This window comes from Saccopteryx leptura, chromosome 3, assembly GCF_036850995.1.
Source record: "Saccopteryx leptura isolate mSacLep1 chromosome 3, mSacLep1_pri_phased_curated, whole genome shotgun sequence".
NCBI lineage: Eukaryota > Metazoa > Chordata > Mammalia > Chiroptera > Emballonuridae > Saccopteryx > Saccopteryx leptura.
In genome coordinates, this window is record NC_089505.1 from 209,518,846 (window position 1) to 209,533,188 (window position 14,343).

Below are 14,343 nucleotides of genomic sequence, written 5' to 3' on the forward strand. Positions count from 1 at the left end.
CTCCCCATCATGCTGTAAGTTTAGGGCAGTTCAGGCTAAATGATACAGTGAGAAAATAAGGGCTTTCAAGTAAGTCTGTCTGGGTTAAATGTCCTGGTCACTTATCAGTTAGTGCGACCATGAACCAGTTTCCTTATTGATGAAATGGGAATTCCTACCTCATAGGTTTCTGGTGAGGATTAAATGAGATGAGACACGCCAGTCATATGTTTCAGGCCTGAAACGTAGTAGGTGCTTAGTTGATCTTAGTTCTCCCTTCCAAGAACCTTCTGCCCCTAGTTTCACGCAGCTTTTCTAATAGGAGATGATGACATTTGGAAGTAAAGGCGAAAGGAAGATCTGTACTCACATAAACCACAGCTTCCTGCACATTTGGCATTAAAACATTTATTAATCGTTTCATTGAGCTGTGTAAAGGAATAGGGATTTTAAAAAGAGTTTGCAGTTAACAAAGGAAATGGAACTAAGAGGCAGAAGCCTACATTAAAAGAGGCCCAATATCTCAGAATCAGCAACTGAGACTTTGGGTCCAGCAGCTGTGGCAAATTCCCTCGGTGGGTGGGGCAGCAAGCTTCAGTTGGTCCAGTGATGGCTGTCTTGTAGAAGGGATGCAGTAGGACCCAGGCCCATGTTACTCCACGAAGCCAAGAAGAGGAGAGCTTGACAGCCAGCCTCTAACAATGCCCACATCCACACCCCTGTCATTTGGTTCACTGAGTCTTTCTTTCCTGGGCTTCCTGGTGCTGTTCCACCAGGGAGCCAATCCACTCCACGGTTTTCTGCTTGGCTTTCTCCCAGCTGAAGAGCGGCTCATACCCCAGGTCTTGCTGAGCTTTCTTATAGGAGAAGGTGAACACACTGTTTAACAAGGTCACATTGTGGCGGTTGAAGGGAGGCTGGTACCGGTAAATCGGACTGAGCAGGAAGCTCACTATTTCCAGCAGGAAGGCGAGCCAGTACTTCAGCGACACAGGAAGGCTCATTCTGGAATCAAGGCTGAAGCCCCATTCTTTGCTCAGATTGTAATTGAGGTGATCATAGCTCTGGTGAGGTGTGTCATCTGAGATGTAGTAGAACTGTCCTTGGATGTTTGGGGCTTTCTTGGGGTCCCGCAGAGCCCTCAAAGCCAGGATGTGGGCCCAGGCCACATTGCCAACATAGACTGGGTTGACAATGGAAGACTTGCTGTTATGAGGCAGGATACCATTGTTCTTCAGGGCGTGGTCAATAAAGCCATAAAGGAACGGGCTTCCTTCCCCATAGATATACATGGGCCTTAGAGCACAAGTGTACAAGGTGCCGCCATCTTGGAGAGCCCACCCATTTGCTGCCAGCACAGCCTTCTCGGCAAGCTTTTTGCTGCATGGGTACGCAGCTGGCCATTTTGTTTCGAGATGCTGTTCTTCACAAGCGTTCTGGATGATCTCTGTGTAGGAGTTGGGCCCAGCCACCTCTAGAGTGCTGGTATAGATGAAGATTGGCACACTAGCCTGGGCACAGGCCTCCAGGAGGATCTGGGTACCTGCCCACAGGGAACACGCTGTCAGTGTCAGGGAGTAACCCAGAGGACTCACACCCACAGACCATGTCCACCCCCTGCCCCCTAGGGCAGGCGTTACTGCAGATCAGGAATGAATTTTTCTGTGTCTCTGGCTGAGAGCTGACCACTAATGCCATAGAAAAATGCAGAAATAAAGAGACTGACATTGAGTTCTAGAGAGCAAACTTTTCTAGGCCTATTTTCTAGGCCTCTGAGTTTCATGGACTATGTGTGCACTGTTGTTACTTTATATTTTCCTGACTTTGGACATTAACAAATGACCATTTTCCATCCCTAGCACTTTGTTAATGACAGGCTATTTTAAATTAAAAGAATTAGGAGACCATCCTCTAAAATTATGGACAGTCCTAGTCCTTAGGGGAAAGGGGACAGTTGAAGGATTCTTCATTTCAAACACATATACATGTTTACAGGTAATATACACATTTAAATACATATTAAATTGTTTCTGTTCTCTTAAAGACCAATAAAAATGTAGTCATAAGGGCGTTTGAGAGTAACTGAACAAATTAGTGGGTTCTGGAAAGAAGCTGGAGATCTAGATTTTGTTACCAATTGTGGGCTCCCTACAAAGGCTGCTCCTAATTCTGTCTGTGACTTTGTTTTCCCAGGTATGAAAAGAGGGGGATGACAAACCCTTCTACTTAGCATTGTGGAATTCTGCACTGGCCTTTTCTGTTGAGCTTGGGGGTGGGGGGGGGGCGTTAGGAAGAGTACGCCCTCTGGTGGTAATATATATACTGGGAGGATCTGGTGGATTCCAATAGCTGGGTAGAACCTTAGCTCCTGAAGAAATCCAGAGACTCTCCCCTACAAGGACTTTCCAGGGCAAAGCATCGCTTTTAGTTTTTGCACTTTAAAAATCCCTTTTAAGGTAATTGTACAATTTGATTTTTGGGAGAGACAGCCTCAAACAGTTTTTTAAATTAAATATAGAGGCAGGGAATATTTGGTGCTAGTTTACCTGCAGAGGGGAAAAACACGATTGTTGTGAGGTGTTTTCTAAACCAGGGAATTATATTGGTTTTATTCAACTGATGCCTTTCAACATTTCTCAGGGATTTCGAATCTCCTATGGTTGGGAGCTGCTAAGAGTAGGAATTGTGAGAGGGACTGCACACCAGAAACTGCACCCTCTTAGCACCCTCTTTGCAGCGTGGGCGTGGTTAAGGCTGTGGCTAAGTAGAAGCTCAAAGGGGCCTTTTTTGAGATTGTACTATTTTTTGGTTAGAGACCCAAACAATAAATTACTTTAGAAAAGGAGTCTCTGGATCTGGCTGGGTAGCTCAGTTGGTTAGAGCATAATCCTGCTATGCCAAGGTTGCTGGTTAGATCCCCAGTCAGAGAATATACAAGAATCAGCCATGAATGCATAAATACCTGGAACAACAAATCAGTGTTTCTTTCTCTCTCCTTCCCCTTCTCCCTTCCTTTCTCTCTAAAATCAATTAAGTGAAAAAAAAAAAAAAAAAAAAAAAAAAAAAAAAAAAAAAAAGGAGTCTCTGAGTAGACTATATTTGGAGTGCTGGGTGTGGAAGACAGATGGATTAGGGGGATGGGGTCCTAGAAAGACTGGCCCCCACGAATCAGAGGGATGATAATGTGGCAAGCTAATGTAAATGCATCTAGATTTAAAGTAGATTGGAAAGCCAGAATTCTGAAGGAGCCACCAAACATTTAAGGCTTAAGGATCTAAGTCATACTCTGGAACCTGGTTAGAAAGTAGTCCTTAAGAGTAGACCTCGTTGTGAGATGAAGAGATGGTATTATGGATAATGGGATACCACTATTGTTAGGAAATATTACAGGAAGTCAAGTGCCAGGTAATTCTGTAGTGCCAGAGTGCTGCGAACCAGCTTTACCCTGGGTGGGAAGTCCTGCCTGAAGGAACTGGCCTGGAGCGGTAGCCCATCCTTGTAACTGACTTGGGGCCACCTCTTCACGAAGCTCTTAGTTCTTGGCCTGACTGTGTGATCACCACCTTAGAACCCCACAGAAGGGCTCCAGTGATGACCAAGGAAGCACCTGTAAAGCCTGGCTCCAGCCCAGGGATGCTGGCTGGGTATCCAGAGTTTGAGGTTGGAGTTTAGTTCACACTTGATTGGGCAGCAGTAGAAAGGGCTTTCGTAGCCTTTGGAGTCACACAGCTATGGGTTTAAAATCTCAGCCCTAGTCTTCTCATCCAACAACCTGAGGGTAATGGCCTTGATGCCCTCCATTAGCTGTGCCAAGCAGAAGCACAGGGCTTGTCAGGTGACCAGTGATGGGGCTTCTCCTATCTTCCTGGTTCTGTCTTCACAGCCTCATGTGTCCACCCCACTCCCCCTCCTCCCCAGGATACTGTACCTTTCAGGTTGACATTCATGATGGTCTCTCGTGGAATGACATTAAAGACGTCGATGACAGAGGCGGCGTGAATGACAGCCGAGGTGCCCTCGCAGGCTTTTCTCATGAATTGTTCATCCAGAATATCCCCCTCCAGCAAGGTCAGCTGGGTCTTGCCCTCGAACCCTGCGTGAACACTTGTCAGGTTATTGGAAGGCTTTCTGGATCTAGGAACTCCCTGACAAAGGTGGCATTTTACCCAGTTCTTCAAGGACCGGCAGATTGGGGGCAGGGTGAGAGGGGGACACATTCCATGGAAGGGACAAACAAACCAAGGCTCAGAAATCAGAATGCATATTGTTTATTGGAAATAGCAAACTACTGTTCCCACCCCATCTCATCCCAGAATAGAATTTGAGAAGGGAGAAGTCAAGTGTGCCCAGAACACTGAATTGTTAAAGAGATCCATGAGAAGTTCATAAAATTCATCAAGGAGAGTAGCATGTTGTGGATATAAGAGGACAGAGCTTGGACTTAATTCTGTTGGGGCTAGGACTCAGGTATAGATTTGGAATATGCAGAGAAACATGAACTGAGCTGTGGTGCAGGAAGCACACCCCGCCCGCCGTGGATTGGTGTTGGGGGGCGAAGAGAAGGCAGGGTGGTGAGAGGTCAGTCAGTGTCTGACCAGAGCTCAGATGTGGAGGACTGGAACCAGGGTCCCAGCAGCTGCCCTGCAGCAGAGACGGGGAGGTGCACAAGGTTCGACTTTCAGAAGTCACCTTAACACGTCCTGGTCCTCACTGGACATGGGCTGAGAAGAAAAGGAAGAGTCCCAGTCTCGGATGACCAGGAGGACAGTGGAACCACTGACAGAGAATTTAGGGTGCGAGCTCTCATTAGATATCATCAAACACTGATACCAATGTTGCAATGAGTCTCACCAAGAGCAGTGGATTCAACGTCAGGGTCTCGCGACTTGGAAGTCCATGGGAAGTGAAATACCGCTGCGCTACCCACAGTTTAGATAAACAACCCACACTCGTTCTGTGCTTTCTGCTTTACACTCAGCTTTCATCATTTTCTGACTTCCTGTCACAGCTGTCTCATGAGATAGATGTTCTGATGTCCACTTTACAGGCAAGAAAACTGAGGCCCAGAGAGCGAAGAAGCAGGTCTAAGCCACAGTTATAGTGATGACTCAGCCCGCCCTCTGTCTTCTAGCCTTGCTCACCTTCCCCTGCCACCTAAGTGCCGGACTGGTCCATTTCTGGGGCAGAGTAAGAAGTCTGTTGAACTAAAGTTGGCTGCGGGGGCCAGAGAACAGTGACAGAGAAATTCAGAGGGAAAATCCAGGAATTCCCTTCCTGGGTTACAACGGGGAACAACCATCTTCTCTCCTGGAGCATCTGCCAAGTTTTCTCTGCCCCCAAGAAGACCCCAGAGTGTGTGTGTGTGTGTGTGTGTGTGTGTGTGTGTGTGTGTGTGTGTGTGTGTGTGGTGGGGGGAGGCAGGGGAGAAGCTGCTAGAAATCATCTGGAGAGTAGAATTTTCTCTGATGATGTCCCCAGGGCTGCCCTCTCCACCTGCTTCCTCTGCTTCTCTATTGCTGGGGAGTTGGAGATCCAAAGCCAAGAGAGGGAACTCCTCCTGCCAACTCCCCTAGCCTGCAGGGATGTGGAGAAACCAGGAGAGGGTGCTGTGGAAGCCAAGTGGTGGGCTTGGCTGAAGTGGTGCAAGTTGGGTGGGAGGGAGGTCCAGAGAAAAGCTTCTAGGCCAGGGGTTGGGAAGCTATGGCTCGCAAGCCAGATGTGGCTCTTTTGATGGCTGCATCTGGCTCGCAGAGAAATCTTTAATAAAACAATAATAACGTTAAAAATATAGAACATTCTCATGTATTACAATCCATTCATTTCCTACCGCTCATGTTCATGGTTGCGGGTGGCTGGAGCCAATCACAGCTGTCCTCCGGGACAACACCAAATTTTTATTGGATAATGCGTAACGTACAAGGGTCGTTGTATGGCTATCACGGAATTACATTTTAAAATATGTGGTGTTTGCCTGACCAGGTGGTGGCGCAGTGGATAGAGCGTCGGACTGGGATGCGGAAGGACCCAGGTTCCAGATCCCGAAGTCGCCAGCTTGAGTGCGGGCTCACCTGGCTTGAGCAAAGAGCTCACCAGCTTGGACCCAAGGTCGCTGGCTCCAGCAGGGGGTTACTTGGTCTGCTGAAGGCCCACGGTCAAGGCGCATGTGAGAAAGCAATCAATGAACAACTAAGAAGTCGCAACGCGCAACGAGAAACTGATGATTGATGCTTCTCATCTCTCTCCGTTCCTGTCTGTCCCTGTCTATCTCTGCCTCTGTTAAAAAAAAAAAAAAAAAAAAAAAATGTGGTATTCATGGCTCTCTCAGCCAAAAAGCTTCCCGACCCTCGCTCTAGGCAAACTCATGGCTAAGAGCGCAGACACTGAGGCTAGGCTGCCAGGTTCAAGTTTAGCTTCGCCATTTCCAGCTTTGGGACCTTGAACAAGTAAATTAACCCCTGCTAAGCTCTGAATGTTTGTGTTCCCCCACATTCATGTGTTGAAATCCTAATGCCCAATGTGATGATGTTAGGAGATGGGGCCTTTGGGGGGGGGGGGTAGGTCATGAGGGTGGAACCCTCATAAATGGGATTAGTATTTTCATAAAAGAGATCCCCAAAAGACCCCCCCTTCCATCATGAGAGGATGCAGCAAGAAGGTGCCAACTCTGGACCCCCAAAAAAGCTCTCATCAGAATGTCACCCCGCTGATGCCTTGAACTTGGACTTCCAGCCTCCAGAACCATCATAAATAGATTTCTGATGTTTTCAAGCTACTGAGCCTCTGGTGTTTTGTTACAGCAGCTGAACGGACTAAGACACCCTCTCTGTCCATGTCTGTCCTCATTTTTAAATGAAGAAGGGTACTACCACCCGTCCCTTCAGGTTAAAAGGAGCAAATAAGTTACATGCCAAATACTTAGCACAGTGCTTGGCACAGAAAGAACATGTAAGGATTCTCTAGTTCATCTTTATAAGGACCCCACCTGCCATCATGACACCACCTGCCATCACATTGGGGAACTGTTCGTTTGGCTCAAACATTGCCCTTTGGGGAGTCCACTATCAGATTACAAGCTTTGCTGAGCTGCAAGGATTACAAAGATTTGGTGGTAATTACTTGTGAACCGGTTTCTTGGAGACACTGTTGAAGCAGAGGGTGGAGGCAATAGGAGGGTTGGAGAGGTCAGAGGAGAAGAAAGAGCAGAGTGTTGGGTGCAGTCCAGGAGAGCAGCTGGGGTGTCTGTGTAGGAGACGGGGTCGCTAGGACAGCATGTGGACTCCCAGTCTCCTGGGGCTGAGAATAGGACAGGGGACACACAGGGGAAACTCATTTTTCCAAGAGTCAGCCCTAGAGCACATGAGCTGTGATAAAGCCCTGGTCTGAGTTCTGGTACCCATTAACCAGAGGGCCTCTGTCGGAGCTCAGTCTTTGTGGACCTTGATTTCTTCATTGTTCAAATAGGGTGATCCTACCCTTTCTACTATCCCCACTGGACTAGTTTGAGGATTTGGGGGGTGGAACAGGTTGGAAAATGCACAATCAATCCAACTTTTGCATTTGCACAAGGGGTGGTAATCTGGGGAAAAAGCACTTAGCTGCTACCACCAAGTCTGTAGTCACTCCCTTGATGAGGAACAGAGATAAATGGTAGAAAAGAATTGTGCAGGGAGTCCACCGAGGCGAGTCTGTGCCCGTGCCACCTCACACTGTGTCTCTGGCTCCCGACTGTGCCCTTGGGTACCCTTTCCGCTCCCCACCCACTCTTACTGTCATTCCCCCTATTCTCTGTCCCTCTTCTCTTCTCTTGCGCTCTAATTCTCTCTGTGTGTGTCTCTCTGTCTCTGTCACACACAAAAGCACACTCAGATTCACCTTCACCTTCACTTCCATTTACAGGGTGAGCAAAATAGGTTTACTGTTGTTTGTATGGAAAATAATACAACAATAAATAATGACAGAAGGATAGACTTGGTTTCGTGTACTTACAACTGCAAAGCTACCTTTGCCCACCCCGTATTTTCCCTTCACTGGAAATGCTAAGTGAAGCCACAGAAAGACCAGGGCACTCAAGAGGGGTGGAGACCCCTTGGTGGGGTCTCCAGGTTAATGGTGCTTGCCAGCCCTTTGGAGATGTTTCACAGTCATTTCAGAATGCTGAAGAGTTGTCCACAAGGTAGAGAACCAATATTTGATTTTGTAGATGAGAAGCACAGAGGCCTAGCGGCCCGAGTGGCTGGCCGCCAGCCACCCTGTCTGGTTCTGGGCCAGTCTCCTGAACCCCCAGCCCAGTATCTTTTCTATGACACCACCTGTGATTTCCTTTCTGATGACTTTGGACATGAGGATTAATTTTGATTGGCTACCGTGTTCCTTAATTTGTTAGACAGGAACCCCCTGCTCACCCCAACACAGGGTTTATGACAGAGCTGCATGCCCATGCCTTGAGTTCACTTACTAGAAAATTCCTCCCGCAGTTCCGGTCTGAAGACTTTGTCCAGTGCCCGGATCTCCTGCAGCTCTTTCTCCTCCACCAACAAGCGGATGATCCTCTGGCCCAGGAAGCCTCCTGCACCTGTCACAAGGCAGCTCCAGCTAGCCATGGTCACACCTGGGAACCAAGAAACACGCCAGAAACCAGAAAGTGTGAGGGAATGGATTGGAGCAGAGGGCCAAAAACAGGCCAGGGGTCACAGGCTCACACCAATCCATTCTGTTCCCTCTATTCAGCGTTTGCAACCCTCCCCTCCACCCTCGCATCCAGGAGTAGTTGAGAGAAAATATAAAAGCTCTAACCAGTTAGATTGCTAAAAGCCAGATGGAAGAGCCTGGGTTCTGTCTGGTGTCCTAATCGCCAAGGATGAGAGGGAGCCTTATGCGCTGTCCCCTCTGCCTTGGCCTCTTTATCTCAGACTCTACTACATATTCATTGCTCATTCCGGTCCCAGGATCCCTCCTCCCACAGTGTGGGAGCTTCAGCTTATATCTCATTCCTGCAAAAGCACAGGAAGAGAAAGCAAACTTCAAGGCCAGCATGATAAAGACCCTTGGTTCCACCCACAGCCAGACACCCAGCAGGTGGCACCAGCTGTTTGGGATCCAAAATCTGTGCCTGTAAACTAGACTAGGAGCTGGCTTCCAGCTCGATGGGCATTTTGCCTTGTGAAGTAAGTACATCTGCGGTGAGGGTGGGGGGCAGTGCGAGGGGCCACTTTAGTCCACTGTCTCCTCTCTCAGAGTATGGCTGGAAATATTGCCATCTTGCAAAGTTGAGAAACTTGCAATGGTGGCAGCTCCAATCACTGCTGTACAAAGAGGTGACGTTCTTCCCCACCCAGTATATCCAGAATGTCCATTTGTGTCACCCCTGGAGAGCTCTGTGGGAAGCCACCTAGTGATAACCACCGACTTCTATGACCTGTATCATGGGGGGGGGGGTGTCCTAGTTGTGGGTCACAGTGCCTTTTTTTTTTTTTTTTTGTATTTTTCCGAAGCCAGAAACGGGGAGGCAGTCAGACAGACTCCCACATGCGCCTGACCGGGATCCACCCGGCATGCCCACCCGGGGGCGATGCTCTGCCCATCTGGGGCGCCGCTCTGTTGCAACCAGAGCCACTCTAGTGCCTGAGGCAGAGGCCCACAGAGCCATCCTCAGCGCCTGGGCCAACATTGCTCCAATGGATCCTCCGCTGCGGGAGGGGAAGAGAGAGAGAGACAGAGAGGAAGGAGAGGGGGAGGGGTGGAGAAGCAGATGGGTGCTTCTCCTGTGTGCCCTGGCCAGGAATGGAACCCGGGACTCCTGCACACCAGGCCGATGCTCTACCACTGAGCCAACCGGTCAGGGCCCACAGTGCCTTTTTAAAAAAAATTTTTTTTTTTTTTTTACAGAGACAGAGAGAGAGTCAGAGAGAGGGATAGATAGGGACAGACAGACAGGAACGAAGAGATGAGAAGCATCAATCATTAGTTTTTCGTTGCGACACCTTAGTTGTTCATTGATTGCTTTCTCATATGTGCCTTGACCATGGGCCTTCAGCAGACCGAGTAACCCCTTGCTCGAGCCAGCGACCTTGGGTCCAAGCTGGTGAGCTTTGCTCAAACCAGATGAGTTCACACTCAAGCTGGGGACCTCAGGGTCTCGAACCTGGGTCCTCCGCATCCCACTCCGATGCTCTATCCACTGCGCCACTGCCTGGTCAGGCTGCCTTTTTAATTATAGGCATTTGCACTCACCACACATTCTGTTTGTAAAACCACTCAGCAGATTCTGAAGCCTGTGCTGGAACCTAGAGGTGCTCAAATACCATCGCCACAAGCTGTTCATGTCCAGATCTTCAGTGTTAGTTCTGCGCAGCAGGGCAATGGTGTACACCATATAACCAGCACACGAAACGAGGCAGAGAATGTTTCCTTCACCTAGGTTGTTCCTGCCCCTTTCCAGTCAAATCCCTCCCACTTCCACTCTACCCCAGCAGCACTTGCGTCCTGATCTTTAGGCCCCTAAGTACTCTCCTAATTCTTCTAAAGTCTTTATGGTTCTGGATTCTATACTTAAATATAGAATCCATATGAAATTAAGTTTCACACATGAGGTACAGAAAAATTTACTGTTGTATTTATGACTCTCTGGCCTGTTCTTTTCCTATTTCAATCAGTTTCTTCTGTTTTAATTATTTGCTTCCTTTTATTTACTTTGGGTTCAATATACTCTTTTCCAAGGTTTCTATGGTCAAACCTTTTCTTTTTCTTTTTCTTTTTCTAGAGCAGGGGAGGCAGAGAGACAGACTCCTGCATGCACCTGATGGGGATCCACCCGGCAAACCCTCTATGGGGCAATGCTCTGCCCATTTGGGGTGTTGCTCAGCAACTGAGAGATTTTTGGCACCTGAATCAGAGGCCCAGTTCAGCGATGGAGAGCCAATTCCCTTGTGCCAGTTGAGCCATGGCTGCATGGCTGCAAGAGGGAGAGAGAGAGAGAGAGAGAGAGAGAGAGAGAGAGAGAGAGAGAGAGAGAGAGATAAAGAGAGGGGGGAGGGGGGAGAAGCAGATGGCCGCTTCTCCTGTGTGTCCTGACTGGAACTGAACTAGGACATCCATGTACAGGGCTGACACTTTATCACTGAGCCAATTGGTCAGGGCCTCTTCTTTTTATTTTTTAAAACATTTTCCATTGATTTGAAAAGAAAACAGAGGGAGAAAGAGAGAGAGAGAGGCAGCAACTCATTTTTCCACCTAGCTGTTCCATTTAGTTGTGTACTCATTGATTGCTTCTCATGTGAGCCCCAACTGGAGTCAAACCTGTGACCTTTGGTGACCTTTGGATGCTTTATCTCTTGCGCCACCTGGCCAGGGCCTCTTTTGCTCATTTTTATTTCAGGTTATTTTTTTTTCTTATTGTAGAGTTGTTGTTTTTTTTTTGTTGTTGTTGTTTTAGAGAGATTAAAAAAATTTTATTTAGACAATTAATTTTAACAAAGTGACATTGATCAATTAGAGTACATAGATTCAGAGAAAACATCTCCAGATCATTTTGATGTTTGATTATGTTTTTTTTAATATATAAATAAAATTTTATTTTAATGGGGTGACATCAATAAATCACGGTACATATATTCAAAGAAAACATCTCCAGGTTATCTTGTCATTCAATTCTGTTGCACACCCATCACCCAGAGTCAGATTGTCCTCAGTCACCTTCTATCTAGTTTTCTTTCTGCCCCTCCCCCACCCCTCCCCCTCTCCCTCCTTCCCTCCCCCCGCCCCCCGTAGCCACCACACTCTTGTCCATGTCTCTTAGTCTCGTTTATATGTCCCACCAATGTATGGAGTCCTGCAGTTCTTGTTTTTTTCTGATTTACTTATTTCACTCCGTATAATGTTATCAAGATCCCACCATTTTGTTGTAAGTGATCCGATGTCATCATTTCTTATGGCTGAATAGTATACCATGGTGTATATGTGCCACATCTTCTTTATCTAGTCTTCTATTTTTTTTTTACAGTGATTAAAGCCTTTAAGCAAACTCTTGGCCAATACAGCAAAAATCCATAAAAGAGTAGTGTCCTTAACATGTTCACCAAGTCCAAGTTGGCCCCAACACCATGCCAAATCCCTGAAAAATGCAACCCAACCCCAGTTCAGTCTCTTAGGAGCTGTCACAAGGAGCAGGAGTCCAGGAAAAGTCTACATCCAGAAAAAGTCCGCATGGCACTGGAATCGTTGTCACAATTCTATACTTTGCAGCTCACGTCCAAGTCCCAATGACCGCTGCTTCTAGCTGGTAATGTTTCAGGTAGACTGGAAAAGCCATCTGCAACATGTGAGGATATGGAGCTTCTGTTCTCCTCTGCCTGGAGAGATGAGATCAGGTTGCTTTTGCCTGGAGCTCTGCGACTGTGGCTTGGTAAAGAGAACCTTGGAATACCCTAAGCTGGGTGGCAAAGGTAAATTCATAATAGAAGTTGGCAAAAGGGGGAAAGAGAGCTCTAAATTAGGAGTAGGTCCCGGCCTTAAATATGAGTGGGGCATTGAGGTAGGAGGAATAAAGGAAACACTATATATTAAACAAAACAGCAGAAAATAGGACTATCAACACCCACAACAGAGATTTTTGAGGGATGAATAAAAAACCTGACTATTCAGGCAAGGCATAGTTAAGTGGCCCTTGTGCAAATGAGATCAGTTTTCCTGCTTCTCGGAAGAAATATCCTAGACTAGTCCACAGTGTCGTAGATGGGGCTGACGGCCCTGGGCACCTTCAGCCTCGTTTGATTATGTTGAATACCCATCTCCTAAAGTCAAATTGTCCTCCGTCACCTTTTATTTGGTTTTCTTTATGCCCCTCCCCTCCCCCTACCACCTCCTTCTCCTCCCTTCCCCTCCCCCTGATAACCAACGCACTCTTATCCATGTCCCTGAGTCTCAATTTTGTGTCCCACCTATGTATGGAATCATACAGTTCTTAATTTTTTCTGATTTACTTATTTCAGTCAGTATAATGTTATCAATGTCCATCCGTGTTGTTATAAATAATCCGATGTCATAATTTTTTATGACTGAGTAGTATTCCATAGTATGTATGCACCACATCTTCTTTATCCAATCATCTATTGAAGGGTTTTTTGGTTGTTTCCAACCAATGTCTTGGCCACTGTGAACAATGCTGGAATGAACATGGGGCTGCATGTGTCTTTACATACCCATGTTTTTGAGTTTTGGGGGTATATACCCAGTCGAGGGATTGCTGGGTCATATGGTAGTTCTATTCTTAATTTTTTGAAGAACCACCATACTTTCTTCCATAATGGTTGTACTACTTTACATTTCCACCAACAGTGGATGAGGGTTCCTTTTTCTCCACAGCTTCTCCAACACTTATTATTACCTGTCTTGTTGATAATAGCTAGTCTAACAGGTGTGAGGTAGTATCTCATTGTAGTTTTGATTTGCATTTCTCTAATAGCTAGTGAAAATGAACATCTTTTCATATATCTTTTGGCCATTTGTATTACTTCCTGGGGGAAGTGTCTGTTAATGCCCTCTTCCCAATTGTTATTGGATTTTTTTTTAGTTCTTTGTATATATTAGATATTAGGCCCTTATCTGTGCTGTTTGAAAATATCATCTCCCATTTAGTTGGCTGTCTGTTTGTTTTGTTGTCAGTTTCTCTGCTGTGCAAAAGCTTCTTAGTCTGATGTAGTCCCATTCATTTATCTTTGCCTTCACCTCTCTTGCCTTTGAAGTCAAATTTATAAAGTGCTCTTTGTAATCAAGGTCCATGAGTTTAGTACCTATGTTTTCTTCTGTGTACTTTATTGTTTCAGGTCTTATATTTAGGTCTTTGATCCATTTTGAATTAATTTTAGTACAAGGGGACAAACTGTAGTTGAGTTTCATTCTTTTGCACGTGGCTTTCCAGTTTTCCCAGCATCATTTGTTGAAGAGGCTTTCTTTTCTCCATTGTGTGTTTTTGGCTCCTTAATCAAAGATTATTTGACCATATATATGTGGTTTTATTTCTGGGTTCTCTATTCTGTTCCATTGGTCTGAGTGTCTATTTTTCTGCCAATACCATGCTGTTTTGATTGTTGTGGCTCTATAATATAATTTGAAGTCAGGAATTGTAATGCCCCCAACTTTGTTCTTTTTCCTTAGGATTACTTTGGCTATTTGGGTTTTTTTTATAGTTCCATATAAACCTGATGATTTTTTGTTTCATTTCTTTAAAAAATGTCATTGGAATTTTGATGGAAATTGCATTAAATTTGTATTTTGCTTTGGGTAATATGGTCATTTTGACTATATTTATTCTTCCTATCCAAGAACAAGGAATATTTTCCATTTCATTGTATCTTTTTAGATTTCCTT

The 14,343-nt window shown here is 46.2% G+C and overlaps 1 protein-coding gene across 1 annotated transcript; it reads right to left on the reverse strand.

Annotated features, from left to right (window-relative positions):
* Window positions 1–361: 361 nt before the first annotated feature.
* On the reverse strand, window positions 362–8,942 carry HSD3B2 (hydroxy-delta-5-steroid dehydrogenase, 3 beta- and steroid delta-isomerase 2). Its single transcript, XM_066372271.1, has 4 exons — window positions 8,773–8,942; window positions 8,435–8,587; window positions 3,908–4,072; window positions 362–1,522 (listed from the first exon to the last, which is right to left on the reverse strand). The coding sequence occupies exons 2-4, from the start codon at window positions 8,577–8,579 to the stop codon at window positions 711–713; spliced, it is 1,122 nt and encodes a 373-aa protein (XP_066228368.1). The 5' UTR covers window positions 8,580–8,587; window positions 8,773–8,942; the 3' UTR covers window positions 362–710.
* Window positions 8,943–14,343: the final 5,401 nt, after the last annotated feature.

Excerpts from the sequence above, each read along its gene's own strand:
- HSD3B2 (XM_066372271.1), bottom strand. The coding sequence starts at position 8,579 with ATGGCTAGCTGGAGCTGCCTTGTGACAGGTGCAGGAGGCTTCCTGGGC. Across the intron at positions 4,073-8,434 it reads ACTGCGGGAGGAATTTTCTA|GGTTCGAGGGCAAGACCCAG; the intron begins GTAAGTGAACTC and ends GTGTTCACGCAG. Across the intron at positions 1,523-3,907 it reads CATGAATGTCAACCTGAAAG|GTACCCAGATCCTCCTGGAG; the intron begins GTACAGTATCCT and ends CCCTGTGGGCAG.